The 22,160-nt window shown below is 43.0% G+C and overlaps 1 protein-coding gene across 4 annotated transcripts in view; it reads right to left on the minus strand.

Annotated features, from left to right (window-relative positions):
• zbtb46 (zinc finger and BTB domain containing 46) overlaps nt 1–22,160 on the minus strand; it is a 60,960-nt gene that overhangs the window by 37,825 nt on the left and 975 nt on the right. For 3 of the 4 annotated variants that reach the window (XM_061057151.1, XM_061057150.1, XM_061057148.1), the window contains exons 2-3: nt 1,968–2,191; nt 879–1,806 (exon numbers count right to left, since the gene is read on the minus strand). In XM_061057151.1, coding sequence (XP_060913134.1) covers nt 879–1,806; nt 1,968–2,153 — 1,114 coding nt within the window. In that variant the 5' untranslated portion in view covers nt 2,154–2,191. The remainder of the gene's footprint in view (nt 1–878; nt 1,807–1,967; nt 2,192–22,160) is intronic. The other variant, XM_061057149.1, reaches the window with a different exon arrangement.

Below are 22,160 nucleotides of genomic sequence, written 5' to 3' on the forward strand. Positions count from 1 at the left end.
AGTGTAAAGGAATTCACTAAACTATTCTGCAGGGCTGAGGATCAAGAGACACTTTCTCTGAACAAGTACGCGTGCCTGTGAGTTTCTATTTTCTTGTTTATGTAGGAGTTAGTGGTACAAACTGTGAAGTAATATGAGGATTGTATTATCCATTTACCCAGGCATCACCTCACACAAGATTTGAGATAATCATCTTAGGCCTCACACGTTAGTGTAGAAGCTCGCTAATCTCAACCCTGGGGGTGAAAACTAGGTCAGTTTAAAACAGTGAACTGTGCGGATGGCTGACATGCATTAAAATATCCACGCAGATATTCAAAGTTGTTTGTGCTCATGTCCTCTGAAGCATCACACTCGTACAGAAGTTGAACTTGAGTTCACAAAAGTCAACAAAGAGTTGTTTTTTTAAGCACAGATAAACTAGACTGTACTGTCATCGAATGATGAGACCATAGTCTCACCTAATATCTAATCTAATCTAATCTTATTATCTCACCAGTCATTCGCTAATGACTAGACAAGAAAACTCTCTAAGTAGGTCCCAGTCTTATGAAACAACAGCAACTCCAGGAAACTCTAAAGCCTTAAAGTCATCAAATCAGCCCTGTGGACTGCCCTCCCATATAGTGCAGGTCTGATTCTTATTGGCCCGTGTCCAGCATGCTAACCTAAGAGCCTGTCCAAGTTAAATCCACCTGTTGTTTTGCCGCTAAACTCATTATCAAACCCACAAATCCACTATAGAAATAGGACTTCAATCTTGAAAACACACGGATTGCTTTCCCCATTGCCAAGTGATGACCCAATTCTGCAGTCAGTTTTGCATGTTGCAAAGAACGTAGATAGTTCATTTAATGAAGCAGGAGTGTCTGCCTTACCTGTGATTTCCTGCCCGTTGTAGTTCCATCCAGCCACAGCCAGCATGGAGGGCAAAGGTGAGCCAGGCCTACTGTCCCGCTCTCTCTCCCTGTCCCGCTCTCTGTCCCAGTTCCTCTCAGACTGCTGGGTAATATGTCTGACCGTGTCCTTGTTCTTTCGGTTCTTCCTCCGACCTGAGCCTGACAGTGGTTGCCAGGACCCATCTACTCCTCCTCCAGCAGCCCCTCCAGCACCTTGCTCCCCCTGGCTCTGTGCTGCCCCCCTGGGAGTGTCCCTGGGATGGGAAGAAGAGGCAGGGGACACCTGTTCCTCTTTGACGGTGACCGGTCTGTAGTCGTGCGGCCAGGCGGGCTGGGAGTCATGGCAGGCTTCCTCCTGGCTCTCGTGGCTCTTGGGGGGCTCTTGGTCCTCCTTGCCGTACGTGCTACCTCCCTCGTGGCAGCTGGCGATGGCCGAGTCCCCGGAGGAGTTGGCTGGGCTGGTGCGACGAGCCAGCCAAGGAGAGGTGCTGCGACCGGACATGATGGAGGCCAGAGCTTCGGACGCCATTCCCACTATCCCACCTCCTCCTCCTAAACCTGCCCCCACAACCCCTCCAGCTCCTGCTAAAACCGGACCCCCTGCACTTCCTCCACCTCCACCTATACTGGCTGCGGCAACAGCTCCCATCTCAAAGTCGGCCAGTTCGTCCGCCATCTCGGAGCGGATGCTGATGTCCAACGCAGCCTTGATGAAGCTGTGGCACGCCTGAACGATGTCGGTCATCTGCAGGTAGCTAGCGGCTGACATCACCTCAATTACGTTCTTACTGGTGAGGGCGAGGTGTGCCGAGTACATAAAGTCCAGGATCGCTTTGAAGCCTGTTGCTGTGACGATGTCGAGGTGAGTGACAGTAGTCTGGTGGTGAGGCTCTGAACCTTTTTTTACCTGAAGAGTGAGAAGAAGTGTTCAATTTCTTTTTGTTTTTTTTTGTTTTGTTTATGACATTTGACATTTTTTTTACTTGTAGGAAAACAACGAAACAAAACGACAATGACCAGAGAGGAAAAACCAAAGACCCTTCTTTCCCAAGTGTATCAGTCTCTTACCTGGCAGTAAAGAGTCTTGAAGTAGCGCGAGGAGCCCAGGAGGACATTCTTATGGGCTTTGAAGATCTTTCCGTCCACAATGACACAGGCGTCGCAGAGGATGCCGTGTTGCCTCTGCTCGTTGAGCTCTCTGAGGAGCTGACGATAGTGAGAGGAGATCTCCATGTCCTCCTTCCTGTTGTTCATCTGTGTAGCTGAACAAAAGCCTCTCCTCCAAACGTCTGCTGGGAAACGAGGAAAGACACAGAAGAAGAAAAAAATTGAAATGCAGCAAAATATAAAGGATTAAGGAGACAGTATGTTGTACTGTTAATTTTACAGTATAGAAATTTGACTGTCCAGTAGGGCTGAACAAATAAGTGCACGAGTATTTGGAATAATCGCATCGCAAAAGTCAGTAATCAAGTAAAGTTTTTTTTTTTTTTTTTTTGTCTTTTGCCTTTATTTGAATAGGAGTTTTAAAAATGACATTTAGGAAAGGAGCTGCAGGCTGGATTTCAACCCCGGGGCGTAACCACTTGGCCATCATCACCCAATAAATCCGATTTTTTTTTTGATGATAAAATATTTTAAATTGAGGCTTGAGTATTATGAAGTTAAGGCTAGATATAAAACTTTACCTCAGAAAAAAAGGAACTGCCACTTGGATTTATTTTGGATTCAGGAGAAACATGTTGTTAAAATAGGTATAGTGTATAAAACATAAAAGAGAGGGATGAAAGACTGTGAGTTAAAGCTCGTTATTGCCATCTTAAACAACACCACAGCACATTGTGTATTTTTCTCATATTGTGCAGGAATACAATCCAGCAGCATCATTTTACAGCACTAAAGTGATCAAATCCAAGCCATTTTCGTACATTTCAAGAACAAAAGGTGTGAAGGCAACACGTTCAGGTATTTCTCCTCTAAGTCCAAATATATGAGGTTGATAGCTTTGGCTAAATTCAAACCCTTTCCACAGAATGATGGTTTCATTTTCATCTAAGGGGGGGGGGGGGGGGGGGGGGGGGGGGGGATAAGAAGCAAATTTAACCGTACCACTACTTTAAAGATGAGCCAAGGTAAGGATATCTCAGTAATGACTGTGACATAAAAACAATGACATCAATAGAAACCACATCTCAACTGCTGTAGTTTGATGTCTAAAAACAGCCCAGTTACAAATAGTCAAAAATCTCTGCTTAAACCGTGTCTGACAGGTTCATTTGTGTGTATGTGTGTGAGAGAGAGTGTGTGTTTTAAAGCTCATTAAAAATGTCAGTTAAAAAGCGGAACACTGTCACAAAATAGTGAGAGGGAGAAAAAAAAAAACCACCTCATTTAGTACAAACTACTTTACCATTAAATTTATCAATAAACACGTCTTCATTTCCTTTGTTGGTTTTTTCACATCTCCCCTGCGACCGTGAATATTCAATCAACTGTCTAGTTAAGACGAAAACTCACTCTTGAACCTTGACCTCAGTGTTTCTGATCTTCCACGGTTCAGTCTAGGTTGTGAGCGTAAAGTTGTTCTGAAAAACTACAGAGAAAAGACCCTTAATGACAATTTGTGGAGCTGCTCAGCTGTCAGTGAATGAAATTTCAGCTTTTCAGTACTAATTGACAGGATTCACGGCTTCTCGACAGAGATACAAGCATACTTTATTATGTGTCTTCCAAAAGTTTACATTATATTAACCCAAAACTCAACTTCTACATTTTGATTTTTACAAATAATGATCCAAGGTGTTCTGCTCTATCGTATCTTCTTTGTTTTCAATTAAATACAAGAGGCATTTTGATCACTCACACATTCAGGGAAGACCACAGAGAGAGAGGAAAGCAGGAGACAAAGGAATGTGTGTGCGTTAAGATGTTGAACCATTCAACAAGGTGTCTTTAAAAAGAGTAACAAAAACAGGAAAAAGAAGAAGAACACGCACACACACGCGCGCGCACACACACACACACACACACACACACACACACACACACACACACACACACACACACACACACACACACACACACACACACACAGCCAGGCAGTGCATTAGCTGGAGCATTAGCAGCCGCCGCTCCCGCTCTTGTCTTGGTGAGGGCTAAATCGCCAGGACGCAGAGTGTTACCAAACGCAGCAGTGATTTGTTTTGGGAACGCCACAGCTGTCAGCTCTCGTGGGCCATCCTGAGAGATGACAGCTCGGGTTGGCCGAGGTGACAGCAGCGTTTGCTCGGGGGCCGGCACACTTCAGGTCATGTTTAGCAAAGCTCTGCTCAACCTGATGGCTTGTAAGATCAGATAAATCCCCAGTGTCTCCCACGTCCACTCGGACAAACACACCTCCTATGAACAGAGGTGGACGGGCAGATGGAGTGATGGTGACAGCCTCTCTTTCTTGGTCTGATCAATGCCTGGCTCACAATCTTTCACACTGACTTGTGTTTCTGTAAGTCAGACAAAGACAGAATGGTGAGGAGGAAGAAACTTGGAAATGAATGGAGAATAACAGTGAGCCTCAGAGGCTCAAAAAGCAACTTTTGACGACACTGTTTTTATCCTCCGGCTCACACACTTCTTTGAAAAATCTAATGGCGTTCTAACCTTGAAATATTCTTTCCTTTCTGCAGTGCCCTGATGGAAGTATGGAGAGTCTTCACCTCTCACCTTAGCAGACAAAATGAACGGCTATAAAGACACAGCAGCTCCCCCTCTCCTCCTCCTCCCTCTTCTTCTCTCAGGGACACTCAGACATTCAGCTATATAGAGCCATCTATAAGTAAGAATGCTGCGCAGAGCCACATGCAACACAGAAGAAGGCATTTATCCACAGAGAAGCACCTCAATACACTGTTTTTTCTGTGTCACATCCCTTCAATGGACGATGATCTACAAGGTCATTGTGCAAGACAAAACACATTTCTATTGGTTCCTCTCAGGGTGCAGTGGAAAGAAAAGCAACTTTACCAATTCCACAGCTGGAATAAGAGAGAAGCAGGGTCCTCCACATCTTAACTGTAATGTCCCTCATAATTTCTTAAAGTCCAAATAATTAAAGAACTTCAACGGCAAGCACTTCCGGAGACAACATGCCAATGATAGCCACAGCCACTCTGCTTAGCACAACACAGGTATAATTATAGAGTATGTTCACTCAAATTGTCTATTAGGTATCTGCATGAACTTTGATAAATACGAGGTAAGTGTGATTTACTTTGGTTGATCAAGTCAATGAAAACGTATTTTGAAAAATGAAAGCGCTGCACCTCTAATCAGGAGAAGCACATAAACTTTTTGGGCTAAAAAGTAGATCCAAACTAAATGCTATTGACCTGTATTGTGTTCTGTTGGAGGTTAAAATGTGAATGAATGAAACTAAAATTGTCTGCGAGGCAGGATAGCACTTGAGGTCAGGTTAGTCAGAAAAACATTATTCCATTAATTTATTTTTTTGTATTCACTCAGTGAAGCACAAACCTTGAAAATGTTGGTGATTTTAAAAGATCTACTTAGCAACCCAGTGAGTGTGGGTAGAGTAACATGCACTGTGGTAAAGCATGTCCAAAGAGCTACTTTTAATGGCAGTGCGGTGCTGCACTCTGACACAGGACGCCATGTTTCCAAGGGACATTTTCGGCAAACGCTCGAGAGTAAGTTTGTGTGTATGTGCGGCCAGCATGTTACCCAAAGTCGTGTTAAATGGTGCCTCAAATTTAACAAAAACAATGATCAGTGAAGGGTAAAACAACGGCGACGGACTGAAAGAGAGAGAGAGAGAGAGAGAGGGAGAAGTCTAATCAGATTTATTGCTTCAATAGACTCGGAGACAGACTGAGTTAGTATATCGGCCGAGAAGAGGAACTTTAATGGAGAGCGCTTTGACCTCTAAACTCTCTGCTCGCCTAATTGGCTTGTTTAATTTCAGCATGTCCAAATCCCTCCAGTCAAAGACCCCTTTTCTCCAGTGGAGCCAATCCAAACGTACCCCCCTAACAGCATATAAACACCCACAAAAACCTCTTCAGTGTTCATTCTAGCTTTTCATTTCCTTAGAGAGCTACTCCATCTCTAGACCATCAACAGGACCAAAATCTCGCAATAGCTGTGAGAGAACGGCCTTGATTTATAGTGCACTTTTTTTTTCCAAATATACACTTGACACAAGATGGGAAAGTACGATTAAATGAACTTGTCAGACAATCAAGTGAAGAGAGAGAGAGGCAGAGACTTTTGTGTGTCATCCAAAGCATTAGCAGTCTCACCAAGGCTACATAAACTAAAGCTTGCTTTCAGGATGTCACCGAGCAGAAAAAAGCTTTTCATCCCTCAATGAAAAATTCACAGAAAAAAAAATGAAAGCATGGAAAAAAGTCGTCGGGAGGCAGGCTGACAGACTGTGATCGCTTATATGTGGTCAGAGAGGATTGTTTCAGTAAAGCATGCCACCAGAGCTCCAAGTCCCTGTCACCCTTCTGAGCCCAAATCTAAAGTGAATGTCCTCCATAACGCCCCCCTCCACACACATTTATTCAGCCCCCTGCCCCTAAATACACAAACACACGCGAGAACTAAAAACACACACGTTCACACACTTAGCAGAGCCGTCATGGCGTCACAGCTGGTTTGTCCTGGTCACATCAAAGCAAAGTCACTTTAGGCCCCAGCCAGACGACTAAAGAGATGAGACGTGTGATGGAGTGAGAGAATGGGGCTTCCTCCTTCTTGTGTTTCTCCTAATGCAGCCTGTCCCTCCGAGCCACTTCTCTGCCTCCTTGACCGCACAGGACCGTGGGGAGACAGAGCGCAAGGTCCTTCTGGATCAAAGACAGAGCCACACTTTATGTTCTGTGGAGGTTTAATAGAGAGAGCTTTCGCAGAGTGCTAATGCTGAATTCAGACATCATGCAGAGTACACTACATATTTTGGGGAATAGAACCATCTCAACCACATTTGATCTATAAAACCTGTCAACCCTGCAGGTACTAGCTGCAGGTACCTTCCTTGTATTTGAAACCATCCAGGCAGTTTCATAAATATGAAGATATGTTTAAAAATATATACTTTTATTTTGAAGTAAGGGACTTAGAGTTGGTCAGGGTAAATTATCGTGTGCTGCTTACAAAATTGCCACCCTCAGCTAATCGCTCTTCATTCAAATTGTGGCCCTCTGCTTAACAAATGTAACAGTCCAGCTCATTATTTGATAAAGTGACTTTGGTTGGATGAGCGTGACAAACTGAGTGAACACAGAGCCACTGATGTGGGTAGTTAATTAAATAAATATATGAATGAAATCAATTTTTTTTTAAAAACGGATTAAAATGGTTTCTGCTCATACTCATTTGCAATGGCCAATACCAATGCATACGTGTTTTTGTGAAAAATCTAAGATTACTGAGCCCTTGGCAGCCCCTAGTTAGATAAATTGATCAACTTTAATCTAACAAATCACAGGTTATTATTACCTTTTCTATGTTCTATAGTGTAATTGATGTTTGAGCATTTTTCAGCTCATTGTTTTTCGTATAGGCTCTGGCTCATAAGTTGTTTTGGTTTTCTGCTGTGCTGCTGTTTCACTGCGAAAAAAAGGAGAATCTGAGCTGCTCGGCATCAACCGCAGACAGGCACATTCTGAGACTAGCCAACTGTAAATAAGGGAGGATAAATAAGGATTAACAGGGAAAACGGCAGATGACTTTCCTCAAAAGAGACCAAAAGAGAGAGCAACAAGGTGAGTTAATAAAGTATTACATGCATCGTTTGGTCATCAAAAATGACTCCATGTGAATGCAAATGTTCAATATTGGCTTGATGTGTAAAAGAGGGACAACATTTGCACTGTCAACTTGATGATTGTGTATGATTTGTGGAATTATAAGGCCAACACAAAGGGCTCAATACACACGACACATTTTTACTCTACAGTATATGTTGATATGTGAAGATACTGTTGTGCAAAGAATGACTCATCCAAGCACAGAGACTCTAAATCTCTTTATCTTATGTTCCAACATATTATGGGTTAGTTTTATTTCTGCCTTTAAGGACCCTCTATTAGCAGTTAAGTCCTTCCTTTCCACATTTCCACTTTTATATGGGCTCTGTCTTTGAAAATCAGCAGGGAGGATGCAGTCGAAACTGGGCTGAAGAAGTAAATGCAATTAAGCAGAAGGAGGAGATACGAAGATAGAATTCAGTAGGCAAGAGTTTGCATTGATCCAACCAACCCTGCCTCACGCCTCGGCCACAAAATGATATCAGCTAAGTTAAAACAACAACTCGTTCCCTTTTTGCATATTTTCTATTATAGCGACTTGCAACACAATATAGCCTACCATTCCAGAGCAGGAAGGTCCTCTGGAAAAGGCAAATCACTTGGCAGGTCTGCACGAGATTACATATTATCGAAACTATTTGCAATAAACAATTTAAGCCTCAAGGATATTTAGAGAATCTCCAACTTTATAATTATATTTGTATGATATGCTCAAAAGGTACTTGTGTGCTTGGATGTGGACTTTTCTTTTTTCAAACAATAAGAGAAAATTGGGGGAAATTAGAGCATACATAAGTGGAATTACAATGATATTTTGTTGAACAATGAAGTCACTGAAGAAATCCATCTCTTTGAGACAGCGGGGCTAGAAAGACAGCGATGGAAGATAGAGAGAGGGGGAGACAGGAAGAGAGGGCAGAGTGACTCAGGCAGCCAATATTTTTTAAACAGCTTTGCTTCCACTCAACTGGGCATCAAGGCCATTATCCTGGGGTTAATCCCCAATCCTACGGAGCTGGCAGCCTTCCGGGACAAGCCAGGGTGGCAGCCCATCAACAAGACAGGCATGGACAAAAATAACACACACACACACATGGACATGACAGGGACGTGCATGCAAGCTACAATTACAAATAAAATCCAACACAATTCTTCATCCCTTTTTTCTCTTGTTTTCTTTCCGTCTCTGTCTTCTTTATATCTCTCTGCGTGTGTTCCTGTTGCCATTTCCCTCCTTTCTTTTATCACATACCCTCCATCTGTCCACCTTTATTTTTTTCCACCTTCCCCACCAGCTCAGACTATGCCACATTTTGCACCTCCACCTCGCTCTCCCTTTCTCTGGACGCTCTCTGTTTCTTTGGCGGGCATCCAAGGAGTCAAGGTGGAGGAAGAGATTGACTCAAAGAAGGATAGCCATGTCATGTGGAGAGGGACCAAAGAGGATCCAGGAGGCTTAGGGAGACTTAGCATTACTCCCTTTGTCCCTTTGCTCCCCCCTTTCTTTGTCTCCTCCGACACATAACACCTGAAAACAATACCTGGACCCTCCACATCGACACCCGGACGCCCACATGCTGCACATCATGCTGTTTGTTTACATCCAGTAAACCTGCCAAAATGTTCGCCCTTCGCTATAAGCCTCACATCCAGCTTATAGCACTCAAATGAGCACAGTTCAACACCTTCGACCTTCTCGGCCATCTTGTCCTCACACCTAGCCAAACAGGTGTTAAGCCCAGAGTGATCTTATGGAAATCCAGCCAAAGTAAGGATGGATGAGGATCATCCAGGAGTAACCCGAAAACAAATGTGACATTTTTGGCAGAGTATCACCTCAAGTTTGTCCGATGGCCTACAAAGTGTCACTGACACTATTCGAAGCATCAAGACCTCAGAAAAGGGGTGGACATTTGCTATATTTGCACCATCTATCGAAATATGTTTGTCTCTTTTTTCTGTTTCTACGTCCTTTGTTGGTGTGCTCATGTGTGTGTAGTTTCTGGGCTATCTTTCTCTCTAGGCCCCTAAGCCTGCTACGTCTCCCGTGGTAACTCCCTGACTGACGACCCGGGGCTTAGCCTAAATTCTCTCTCTATTAAAAGCTGTGAAATGCAAATAATGAAACATCTCATTACCACTGTCGGAGAACCCAAAGTGACAGGAGGGGGGAGAGGAGAGAGGGGGCAGATGAGGAGGCCAGGAGAAAGAGGGCTGTTCATGAGGGAGGAAGAGGAGGAAAGGTGAGTCGGAAATAAAGGAGTAGAGCGAGAGGAAGAGGCGATAGGAGAAGAGAAGAGAAAGGGAAAGGGAGGATGTGAAAGTCAGGGAGATAGGGGGGAGGAGAAGTGAAGGGATGGGAAAGATAGCCACACAGTAAGTCTTTTGTTTGACATGTGTTGCCGCTAACATGGAGCATAGGAAGGTTTGGCAACCTATGCAAACAGAGGTGGAGCGCTGATTAGCTGAGAAGTGAGTTAGCGTTTGTCATTCAAATGTCAAACAACTAGTGCTGGAATCTTCCACTTATGTACGCCATACTAAAGATTAATATCAAAACAAACTATCAGTCAGCAGATTACCTCTGAAGCTGCAAGGCAAACACAAGTAATGTAGAAGCTTAAAAAATTAGGAAAACAGGAGCATGTTGTCATTGTATGTGAGCATCATGTATTATGCCTAATGAAGGCATATTGTCCGTAATCACATCAGACCTACACTGGCTAGAGAAAAATTCACTGTACTTTCCCATGATAACTAAGCGAAAAGTATGATTTCAGGACGGGAAATGGTCTACTTCTTTGTAAAAAAACAATTCTGGTGTGGTAGAGGGAAGTGAAAACGGGAAGCTTTCTCTGGGATTGCAGATGTGTGGAGATTGATGGAAGAAGAAGTTAGTGTAGGAGTGTCACATGACAATGAAAAAATTACCTTGTATGGACTCCTGGTGTTATTTCTTCACAGATACACTTGAAAAACTCATCTGCTGATTTACAAACCCCTGATATCATGAGGGAACTAACGGAAGGTGGAGCTTTAAGGTGGGCCATAACTTGTCACTGATGCATCATACATTTGTCCTTTTGCTTTTTGAACCAGGGTTAGTGAAATAAAAACTGTACTTACCCTGTACATTTTTATTAAAATGGAATTTGAGTATACGTTTTTCAAAAATGAAATTCTAGTCATTCCAGAGGGAAACAAACAAAAGAGATCAGATGATCACACAGGTTGGGGGGGGGGAAAAAGCCACAAAATATTACCGAACTCAACTTATTTGAACTGTAAACATCAAGTCAATATGCCAGACCGACCTTCTGGTTTTCATTTTTTAACTAACGCTACAAACACCCAAGTATGTGGACAGACACCCAAACAAAGTGTAAGGAACCCTAAACATTACATGCCTCTGTAACGGTGAACATCTCATTCCAAAGCCAGGGTCACTATTACGCTGCTAAAACAGTCTGTTCTTCAGTGGAAAGTTTTCACAAAACTTAACAACACAATATCTGGCAGCCACTGTTTCAGTTCATCCCTAATGTCTTCGATTGAGTTGACTGAGGCCTCTGTGAAGGCCAATCAAGTTCTGCCGCACCAACGTATTTTCTATGTCTTTAAGAACAACAAAAGACACATCTTTAATGTTTAATATTGTTTCCACATAGTCGCTCACTTTTCCTTTGAGAAAACTGGACTAAAGAGACCTTACCATGATATCCCATAGACATATGTACAATTACAGCCTAAAATATGGATACAGGGCTGCTGTCCACTTCCTTTGGCCATATTGGGAAACTGAGTCAATCCATTTTTGTATGCCCTAAGGGATCTTCACTTACAGTCCTGTGAAATTCTAGGTGCACCATGTTTTCCCTCCAACCTGCGAGATCTACTGTTTGTTCATTTGTTTCACTAAGACACAACACAAAAAAGAGCACGGCGCGGTGGTGCAGTGGTTAGCGTTGTTGCCCCACAGCAAGAAGGCTCCTGGTTTGAATCCCCTGTCGGACAGAGACTTTCTGTACAGAGTTGGCATATTCTCTGCATGCATGTGTGGGTTCTCTCTGGCTACCAAAAGTCCAAAGCCATGCTCGTTAGGTTAATTGATGATTCTGAACAGCCCATGGATGCCATGTGGGCTTGAATGTTTGTTGACTCTTCTGTGTCAGCCCTTTGACTGACTGGCGCACAGTTCAGGGTGAACCCTGCTTCTCGCCCATTGATAGCTGGGATCAGTTCCAGACCCCTGCAACAACGCCTGGGATAAGCAGTACAAATAATAGACGGATGGACACCATGAAATTAAATTGTCTTCTAATTCTGACTTTTAAATTTCTTTCTTTCTTCTCCTCTAGAGTGCAAACATTGTAGTTATTTGGCAACCCCTTCTGTTTTGAAAAGCACGGAATGGCTTTGTGGAAAATAGTGATGATGACAATGAAAGACTATGAAGCATCTCAAAAGTCCCATTTAACACCCACCCTGATCTGCCACTCTGCCAGTGATTTTCCCAGAGCGTGTCTGTGTTTGTGTAATGGCGTGTCGTGGTCCAGACCCTTCCATAGGTCTTAACACAAAAACCTGTCGCAGAACAAATAAAAAAAAAAAAAACCTGTCACGACTCAGCTAGACACGACTGTACATGAGTGTACCACACAGAACGCAGGCAGTCTGTTCCCGAGCTGTTAAAAGAGTCACCACAGCCACCAGCTACAAAGGTCTCAGACAAGAACACACACACACACACACACACACACACACACACACACACACACATATATATATATAAGTGAACAGTATGGTGAGACAAAACAAAGTGTTACTTGGAGGAAGAAAATGTAAAAAATGAACATATGGTACAATAATAACATGCCTAAAGGAATACATTTCTGAAATGTCTGAGGACTGAAATCTAATTGTTGTTTGTTAAAATGTGTGGTTTTTGAATGACTGAATGCTGGTGACTCATTGCTGGTGGCCAGTCAGTATCTGGTGCCGAGGCGGGTGTCCAGAGAAAGAGTGTGTGTGTGTGTGTGTGTGTGTGTGTGTGTGTGTGTGTGTGTGTGTGTGTGTGTGTGTGTGTGTGTGTGTGTGTGTGTGTGTGTGTGTGTGTGTGTGTGTGTGTGGATGGGTAACTTGGTGCTACTGTCGCTCTGTCAGAATGCAAACAGAGGCATCTTTCTTAAATCCACACTGGGCCGCAGCTTACAATGAGCTCATGCAAAGAAGGGAGCAAAAAAGGCTGCAGATTAAGTGTGTACTCACAAGGACAACAGGCACGCCCTCCATCCCCCCTGAGCAAATATTAAAAGAGACTTCACTCCCGGCTAATCTAATTCACAAACACTCCAGAGCACACGCAAACAAGGAAAACACATCATTTTACTATATTAACTTAGCCCTCAACATGCAACATTCACTTAGAAATTTCTAGCCAACGTTCCCATAGCCGCCCCGTACAAGAACTGAGCAGCCCAGTGATTTACATTTAGATAGAGAAGTGTTTATAAAAACACATTTGTGTATAATAGCCCGAGGCTGCGTTGACACTCATCAAGCTGATCAAAAGGCAGCTACTATACAACACTGATGTATCTCGGAGCGCCTTTGCAAATCTGTCCTTCAACAGTCGAAGGAAAAAAGGAGGTGAGATAAAGGGAGAGGAATCAAGGGGAGAGGAGAGGACCGGCTAAATATAGAGAGACTCACATTTTGGAGTCAGAAAAGAGACAGTGAAGGGAAGGGAAAGGGGAGGGAGACAGGCAATGCAAAAGGAAGGAAAAAAAAGGGAGGAGAAGCAAAAGATGGGGAGAAAATAAGAAAGGGGTAGAGATAGTGGAAAAGTAGAGTTGAGGATAAAGAGCATCAGTGTGGCTCAGTCGATGTTTGCAGAAGCTCACCCTACAGGGCTACTATGTGTCTCATCTACTGTAGGGTTGCTTGGAGTGGACTCCAGGAGAACTGGACTTTGAGGACACTCAATTTTGCCTGTGAGACTTGAGAGCTCAATACACCTCTCAGTGTATCACTACAGACATTTGTCAATACGATGTGTCGATGCAGAGGCTCTGCCCCTTCAGCGATCTATTTTTTCTACACAGGCAGGCTGCAGCCGTCTGCTGAGTAAATTCTTAAAGTTACAAGTATAAATACCAAAATTATTCACATGTTTTTTTTTCCCTTTTTTTACTCTGTGATGTTTCCTGATTGGCTGTTCATTGTTGCATGTCCCAAAGCATCTGACAACCCCTCCCTACAAAAAAAAAACAACTTTCTTCACCTGAAATGTAATGAAATTACAAACAGAAAGTTTTCTTATGGAGTTTTGAATAGATGTGAAGTCGCTTGAGGCCACGATGTCCACCATGATTGACGAAGAGCGAAGTTTGACCAGACAAATGCCTCACCTGGATCCTCCTGTCCTTTCTGCTTCTGTCACCCTCCCCACCCTCACCCCCCTCCCTCCTGATCTGTCTGTCTTTTCACTCACCGCGTGTTTACTCCGATTGGGTTTGACGTTTGACTGTCACCTGTTGCCTAACATGAACGACCGGTGTGGCTTGCAGGCTTTTGGAGGTATTGCTGCTTTGTTCTCCTACAAGACAGCGACGCAAAGGGATGCCAATGCATGTACATAAGAGTCATAGCCAGACACAAGAGACAAACAGATAGAGAGAGAGAGGGGGAGACAAAAGGATCACTGTGTAAACTCTTATGATCATCGCTAAGGACAACACCCACCTAATTTTGAATAAGTTACACATTCCCACTTTGTGAGGCAGTGCCAGTATCAGGTGTCCTGTCCAAACCAACAACCCACCAATCAACCACCACCCCTCCTCTTCGTGACAACCCAGCGCACACACACCAAAACAACCGCGCGGGAGGAGGGGAGGTGAGATAGAAGACAGGACAGAGGGATGGGTGTGGGGGTGAGAAAGTGAGAGTAAAAAAAAAAAGAAAAAAAAAAGGAGAGGGAAAGAGAAAGAGCCAGGAGAGACAAAGGCAGAGAGAACAACAATGAGCAAATAGAGAGGATGAGACGAGCACTGTGAGCGTACCGTGGGCATTCACAGAGTAAGAAACAAAAAGACCCCAACAATGAGACTTCCACGTAAACACATGTTTTGGCTTGGGTGAATGCAATGTTGGAAAATGATGTCAGAGGGCCGTTGGGGGGGTTAGCCCCTCGCCACTGAAAAGGGGATGTGAACCTACTCACTTCTGTTCACCTTGTTTGTATAAAAAGGGAAGTGTACTGACACAGGAGAGCTCATAAAATGTCCACTTTCCTCAAAGAGTTACCATAATGATACAAAAAGCTTCTGTTTTCTGCTGCTGATAACATTATAAATCAATACTGGACCCCAGTTCCTCCTTAAGACGTCATCTTCTAACCTAAAGAGAGAAGTTATTCTAACTTGTTTGGCTCACGTTTGCAGTTTGTTTGTGTTGCAGTTGAAAACTGGACCTGGTATTCGTTGAAAGTAACTGTTGAATTAAAGGAGTGTTTAAATATGAGCGAGGGTCAGGGGGAAGGATAAAAATGAGAAAGAGAACAAGGAGAGGGTTAAAAAAAGGAGAAAGGGAGTAGAGGAAGGGTAAAAATGAGAAATGGAGTAGGGGAGGCCACAGGAGGCACCTGGCCCACTTACAGCAGAGGAGGGGGTGGTGGAGGAGGAAGAGGAGGAGGAGGAGGAGAGGTGGAAGATTAAGGAGTGGGAGGGGAAAAGAAAAGGAGTTGGTGGAGGAGGCAAAAAAAGGGAGAGATGGCAGCTGGGACAGAGCAGAGGGCACGGGGAGGACAGGGTGAAAGAACGGGAAAAAGGGAAGTGAGACAAGGAGTGAGGAAGAAAAAAAAAAAAGAGATGTAATAATGGGAATGGGAGGAGGGCAGAGGGGGAGGTAAGAGCGGAAGAGAGGGAGAGAGAGAGAGAGAGAAAGAGGAGGTGGGGGCTTGAGAAGAAGAGGTGGCCTTGTGATGCTGAGAATGGAGGTGGTGTATGAATGTACGTGTGTGTTTCTTTCTGTGCGTGTGGGTGTCTAAAATTATGACGAAAAACTAACACCTCAACCCAAAGTATGAATAAGCGACCACAACAGGCCAATGTAGGTTCAATCTCTTCTCCACAGCCTGCCTATAGCACTAATATCCCACTAATACCACCCACAGTCCGCGCTCCACCTCACATCAATGAATATTTCATGTCCTGATGGCACTTTTAAAGCAAAAACTAATTAGCAAATCCAAGTTGATCTGGCATTAGTCATATCAGGCCAATTAAAAGCCCAGTCCTACTGTACATGTTAATGGCAGCGAAGTGGAATAATTGTATGTTGAGCAGGGGAGAGAATGTTAAACAGGCCTTGTTAGCAGCACTTTAGCACTCTAGCCAGAGTCCATGGCTGGATTACAAAACTCCACAAAGAGGGATCATTTTTTTTCGCACAACACACACACTAAAAGAGCCGCGCGCACACAACTTTGAAAGTGGCCAACGAAAACTCTATCCATTAATTAGAGTGTCGCCATCAATTCCACAGGGTCAGGTGTGATACTTATAGCTAAAGAAGAGAAATATTTCCAGGGAAAATGATGGTTTTATGCCTCAGTAATAATATTAAACAGGGATCCAAATATTGGCAGAGGCTCACAGGTCAGATGTTATGCAGTATTGGTGGGAGAAAAAACATTTTTCTGTTCCTGCGGTCAGCACTAGTCAGCATAAGGTTTTGGAGAGACAGACACTGTGTGGTTTTGAGAAAAGAAAAGGTGTCGCTTTGTATTCGAGTCTTTCCGACCTTCCCTCTGTGTGAGTGTGTGTTTTTTTTTTTTACAGAGAGTTTAGATTGAGACAGCCAGCACTGACACACACAGACTAAACTGTGCTGCACACACAAAAAGAAGGCGACAGAATAACAAGGGCTAGAACTCTTTCGGAGTGGATGTCTGTTTCATCACCCCCTTCTCCTCCTCCCTGTTCTCTCGCTCCTTCACGTTCTCTCTCTCTCTCTCTCCCTCTCTCACCTGAGCTTTGATATGGAAATCTCTCACCAGCCACAGCCCGAGGCTACTGGGCTGTTTCTAAAGATGTATTTGCTCAAAGCCGCTCAATTTCTCATCAAATACTCACACTGTGTGTATGAAAGACAAACTCTTTCACTGGGAAAATAACAACTAACAACTGCGTACTTGTACCAGGCTTTCAGGAGTCTGCAAACACCAAAATTCAACAAAGAGGTTTTTTTTTTTCTACAACCAAACCTCTAAGTTCTTAACAGCTTATAAAAATGTGCCAAAAAAGATGGTGACATTGTGCCAAGTGGAGAGGTGAGGACACTCACTTGTCAATAGAACACTTGGAGTGTGTGTGTTTATGTAAACAGTTCTCTACCACTGGTTCAGCCGTCCTGCTCTGCTAGGTAATTATGTTGCATTAAGGATGCCAGAACTGCACAGCTCCATCACAAAGCCTAAAAAAAAAAAAGTAAACTGTCCTTTAAAGACAAGAAAAACAATTTGCTTAAGATTTAGAAAACAGTGAATAATTTCAGAATAAGTCAGAGAGTTCGGGAAGACACAGTATTTAGTCAGCGTCTGGTAAAAGGATGCAAATCATGTGAACAACAATCAGTCTTCTGTCAGCGGATTATGAGGGAGAGAAGATATCGGTGGTTGATGTTTGTGTGTGAATCATTAGCTTATAATTGATTAGACAAACTGACAACAAGATTTTTTTAACAACTTTAACAATGTGAATTCTTCGTTATATTTAGTTTACATATATAAAAGGTTCACTCAGAATATCCTAGACTCTAAGGTGATTTATGGTTTGGAGTTGGCATTTGATTAGTCAAACAATATTATTTCTATCTCTTTCTTTGTTTTTTTCCACACCAGACAGAAAAAAAATATTATTAGATATATCACATGTGCATGTTTTTATATCTGGCGTGTTACGTGACCTAAAACAAAAACTTCCATCATGAATTCACTTGTTGCACTGTTTGTTTTGACAACTGGTGAAAACATTCAGCGCACGAAGCCAACAGTTACGACTGAATAAAAGAAGAAGGGAAGGAGGATTTATTCTAACCGGCCCTGACTTTGGTGACATTGATGAAATTGATAAATGATGTCAGAGAATGACAAATATTCCTGCAAATATCTCACGATGCTGATAAGCATTGTGTGGTCATGAGGCTTTGCTTGGAAGGAGCCGATCTGCTTCGCATTCCTAAATAAAAGGAAAAACACACCCTGATGAGAACACACAAACTGAGATCCCTCATCTGTTTGCTCAGGAATGTGTGATCCAAAAGGTGTTTTGCAATAACAACAACTCCAAAGAAAAACTCTGACATATTGCTATTTTTGGTGCGCAAGCCCCCCCCCCCCCAGCCCCCCTTTTTTTTCACATTTATTTTTAGCAGCAATACAAAGATAATTTTTAGCATCTGGTCTTTCAGTTTTTTACTCCTTGTTTACAAAAATTAGAGATAAAGCTGCAAACTGACTCCTGAATTTTGAATTCAGGGAGTAAGGAACAAAAGAAGAGAACAGGAGAGCTCATTGCTTTCATTGGCATCCTATATAGCGCACACACTCCCACACACACAAATACACAACACTATCAAATATTAACACCTATGTGAAAAGACAAGCGGGGCTGTGTGTGTTTTTGTAGAGTTGGGATGGCCTTAGCTCACCTGTTCTCTGTGCTGGGGGAAGGATGAGCAGATAGGTGGATAGGGAAGACAGCTGTTACACACAAACACACCAACACACACACACATCCCCCACAGCATCCGTGTAACCCCATGAGGATTAAGAACACCTGTATTCAGCGCTGCACAATGAGCTATAGAAGCAGTTAGGCTTAAAGGCCTTGGGAGTTATTAGGGGATGGGAGACGATGGGGGGATGGGGGCGGTTTTAGATGCGGGGGGTTAATGTGTGTGGATGATAAAGTGTGTTGTCATAGAGTCAGACGTGAGAATGATAATATTCAAGATGTGAAGACAGAGTTGTCAGAAAACTCCGGAGAGAGATGTCATGTGAGATGTGTACATGTGAGTGTAAATGGTTCATTTTGCAGCGTGTTAGCCAAACAGGTGTTCCCATTAACAAGTGAGCTCTGAGGGGGGATCAGAACGAGGAAACTGGCAGGGAGAGAGAGAGACACACACACAGAGATGAATGGAGTACAAGGCCACTAGCAACCTCTTTTATCCATTTCTGGAAAGTACACAAGATTAGGTGAGGGTAGAGTACAGTTTATTGTAAGGTTGTCTCCATTTTTTAAGTAGAGTTATTATTTGCACATCTCATCAGTACCGGCCGAGGGGAATAATATATGTGTTTGTTTTTTAAATAATTTTGAATCCTCTCCATATAAAGTTTTGGAAAAAAGGGAAAGTACACCAATTTTTGAACATGTTGCGCACAAACACCATACCTGTTGGGATATAAAAAATAGAGGTGCCAAGGGGTTTTCCATTTATGTCCTATCAGGCGAAGGATTAAATAAGTGAAATATGTGCCTTTTAATCCTAAAAGACAAGGTATGTGTTGTAATAAACACAATGTTGCGTATAAAATATTTTTTTTCATTCAGTTTTACTCTCCTGTATGAACTTAAGGTCGCTGCTTAAAGAGCCTGACCTAAAAAAAAAAAAAAAAAAGGCATGTCTGTGCTATATTTGTAAGGAAAATGTTTGTTTAAGTTAAGTATTTCATTTTTACCTATGTATTTGTAATTTATTATAAATGACTGAAGAGCTGGCTTGAGGTTTTTAATACCCTGAACCCTGATTTAAACCCATCAATGTGAACAGCATCACAAAAGCCATTCATCGACACTATAAGTTAAGACATTGTATAAAAATGCATCTAGCAATCTTCATCACCTCAAACAGAGCAAAAAGGACAGAAAGAGGAAGAATATACATTTATGTACCGAGATCGTGTCTCTAGCTTCTATAACAAAGTTTATCCATCTCAACTTTTGAAACAATCATCTGACAAAGATCCAAGCTGAATTGATATTTTTCTGCGGCATGGAGTAAGCGCGCAGGCTTGCCTTTTTTCATTGATTATGTTGTCTTAAAAACACAAACAAACACGTATATGTTTTTGAGGGGGTTGTGTGCTACTTCTCCTGGGTGTGCTCAGCTGAAACAGACTAAACTTCGACCACACAGTTCAGCCCACAACCTGCATGGGCGCACCGATCGCCACCTACATACCAGCAGGCTAACACACACGTACACACCCACACACACACACACACACACACACACACAAAGCTAAAACGCAAGTGTCACAAGCTTCAAACCTGACTACTGACCAAACCAAACCTCTAAGTCTTGTTTTCTCCCCCTCTATTCATACCCTGACACACCTTTAGTATGACATCTTTAAACCCTGCAACTGCCTGTGGTTAATTTTTAGTGACCTCCTTTAACAAAAACACAACTTAGCTTCAAAACAGAAAGATGAATTAAACTCTCTGTTTGTGTTTAATCAAAGTCCATTCATGAGAGGGAACACAAGTGCACAAGGGCTTTAAATCCTCACAAGCACACATGCTACTAATATTTTTCCAACTATCGGACATCTTCGCCTACACTACTCCTCCACTCATCCTCGTAGCTGTTGTCTTGGTCTGTATTTTATTTTCCCCGTGGAACACACAGATGGAGAAGATGCACATGCGCGCACGCACACACACACACACACACACACACACACACACACACACACACACACACACACACACACACACACACACACACACACAAACACACTAATGTCCACTGCTTCTCTACAGTAATGGTTTTACCTACATAGCCCCTATAAGCAACCCCAATCAGGCAATAAGCATCCCTCAGCTCAGACACAAAGAATTCTGGGAAATAAACCACACCATGACGTCAAGGTGTTGAAAGAAAGTTAATTATAGTTTTAAAGCTAAAAAAAAAAGAAAAAAAAAAGAAATGCTATCTTATGCCCGGGATGACATAATGTGTACAGAAGGATCCACATGCACACCGATCTGCAGTAATTGAATAACTGAATAAAAGACTTTGGAGGGCTTATCATCAAGAGCCAACCCTTAACTCCATTGCTACTAGCAAGGTCAAAAGAACTACACAAATCCAGGGAGGCCTAAGACAATTTGGAAAAATCAGTATGGGCTCTTAATCCTAGAGATCCAGTTAGCCATTGTCAAACACAGGGAAATACTGTGACCTAATTGGATGTAACTATACAAAAACCAAGAGGGTGCTTTGAAGCAGAGGCAAACATGGCTTGTTGGTGTTGTTAAGTAGGTTATCTCAAATTAAAACTAAAATTCTTACACACAAACTTACTTTGACAGAATATCAACTGTAAGCTTAAACATTTTGGCAGCTAAATAAATGATCAGCATCATGTGGCAGAGTGTGTCTCTTAATAAGCTTTAAAAACAAACAAAAAAAGTTTGTCTCATATCTAAAAGTTTGGAAGGATGTGGGTAAACATCATCAAGATTCAGTCTGACACCAGTCAAATCTCTGTCACTTTAACATCTCTGCTTACACACCTGGCTGCAGGCGACACAAAGCTGATGTCTCCATACAGATAGCCTATAGGGTATGAAGTGGGTAGAAAATGGAGGAAGACGGAACTGACCGGTTTCAGAGGGCAGACACAGACAGTAGACACACACACGCGCACACACACACACACACGCACACACAGACACAAGCAGCTCTACAGGAGATAGACAGAGAAGGCGAAGAAGAGTAGACGCTTCCAGCTTCAGTCGCCAATAAACAGCGAACACTTGACGCCACACTTGTTAACTCTCAATGATGATCAGCGGCGACAAAAATCACCCTAGAGCCCCATCTGTAAACCAAACCTCCCCCCCACCCCCACCCCCCACCCCACACCCCCCAGCTCTTGTCTTCTTCTCTGGTGGTGGTACTCTAGGGTTGGGTGTTGACGCAGCAGAATTTTCCAGCTGGAGAAATCCCCCTTTTTGAGGTTAATCGAGGGGAGAAGGAGGAGGAGGTGGGGGTTTAAGCACTGGTCTTGAAGGCTGTGAGCGCTTTCATTTTGAATCCCCTCCAGACGGCTGCACGGAAGAGCATTACTCGTGTTTTAAGTGGCACGATATCTGTCTGTGCATGATTCCCCCCCCCCCACACACACACACACACACACAGCAGCAGATGTGGCAATAAGGTTGTCATGCTGTTCAAAACTTTGCAGAATTTACTAGGATGAACTTGTTTTCTTTCAACTGTGTCACTTGAGTGAAACCTTAATTGTCTTAATACCGTGGCTTATTTTAATAGATGGGCAATTTCTAAAATTGTGAAGAGACATTTTTTTTTATTAGTAGTCTGCAGACTTCGGCGCTGTTCACGGCAAATT

The sequence above is a fragment of the Labrus mixtus genome, chromosome 15 (genome assembly GCF_963584025.1).
Source record: "Labrus mixtus chromosome 15, fLabMix1.1, whole genome shotgun sequence".
NCBI classification, from domain to species: domain Eukaryota; kingdom Metazoa; phylum Chordata; class Actinopteri; order Labriformes; family Labridae; genus Labrus; species Labrus mixtus.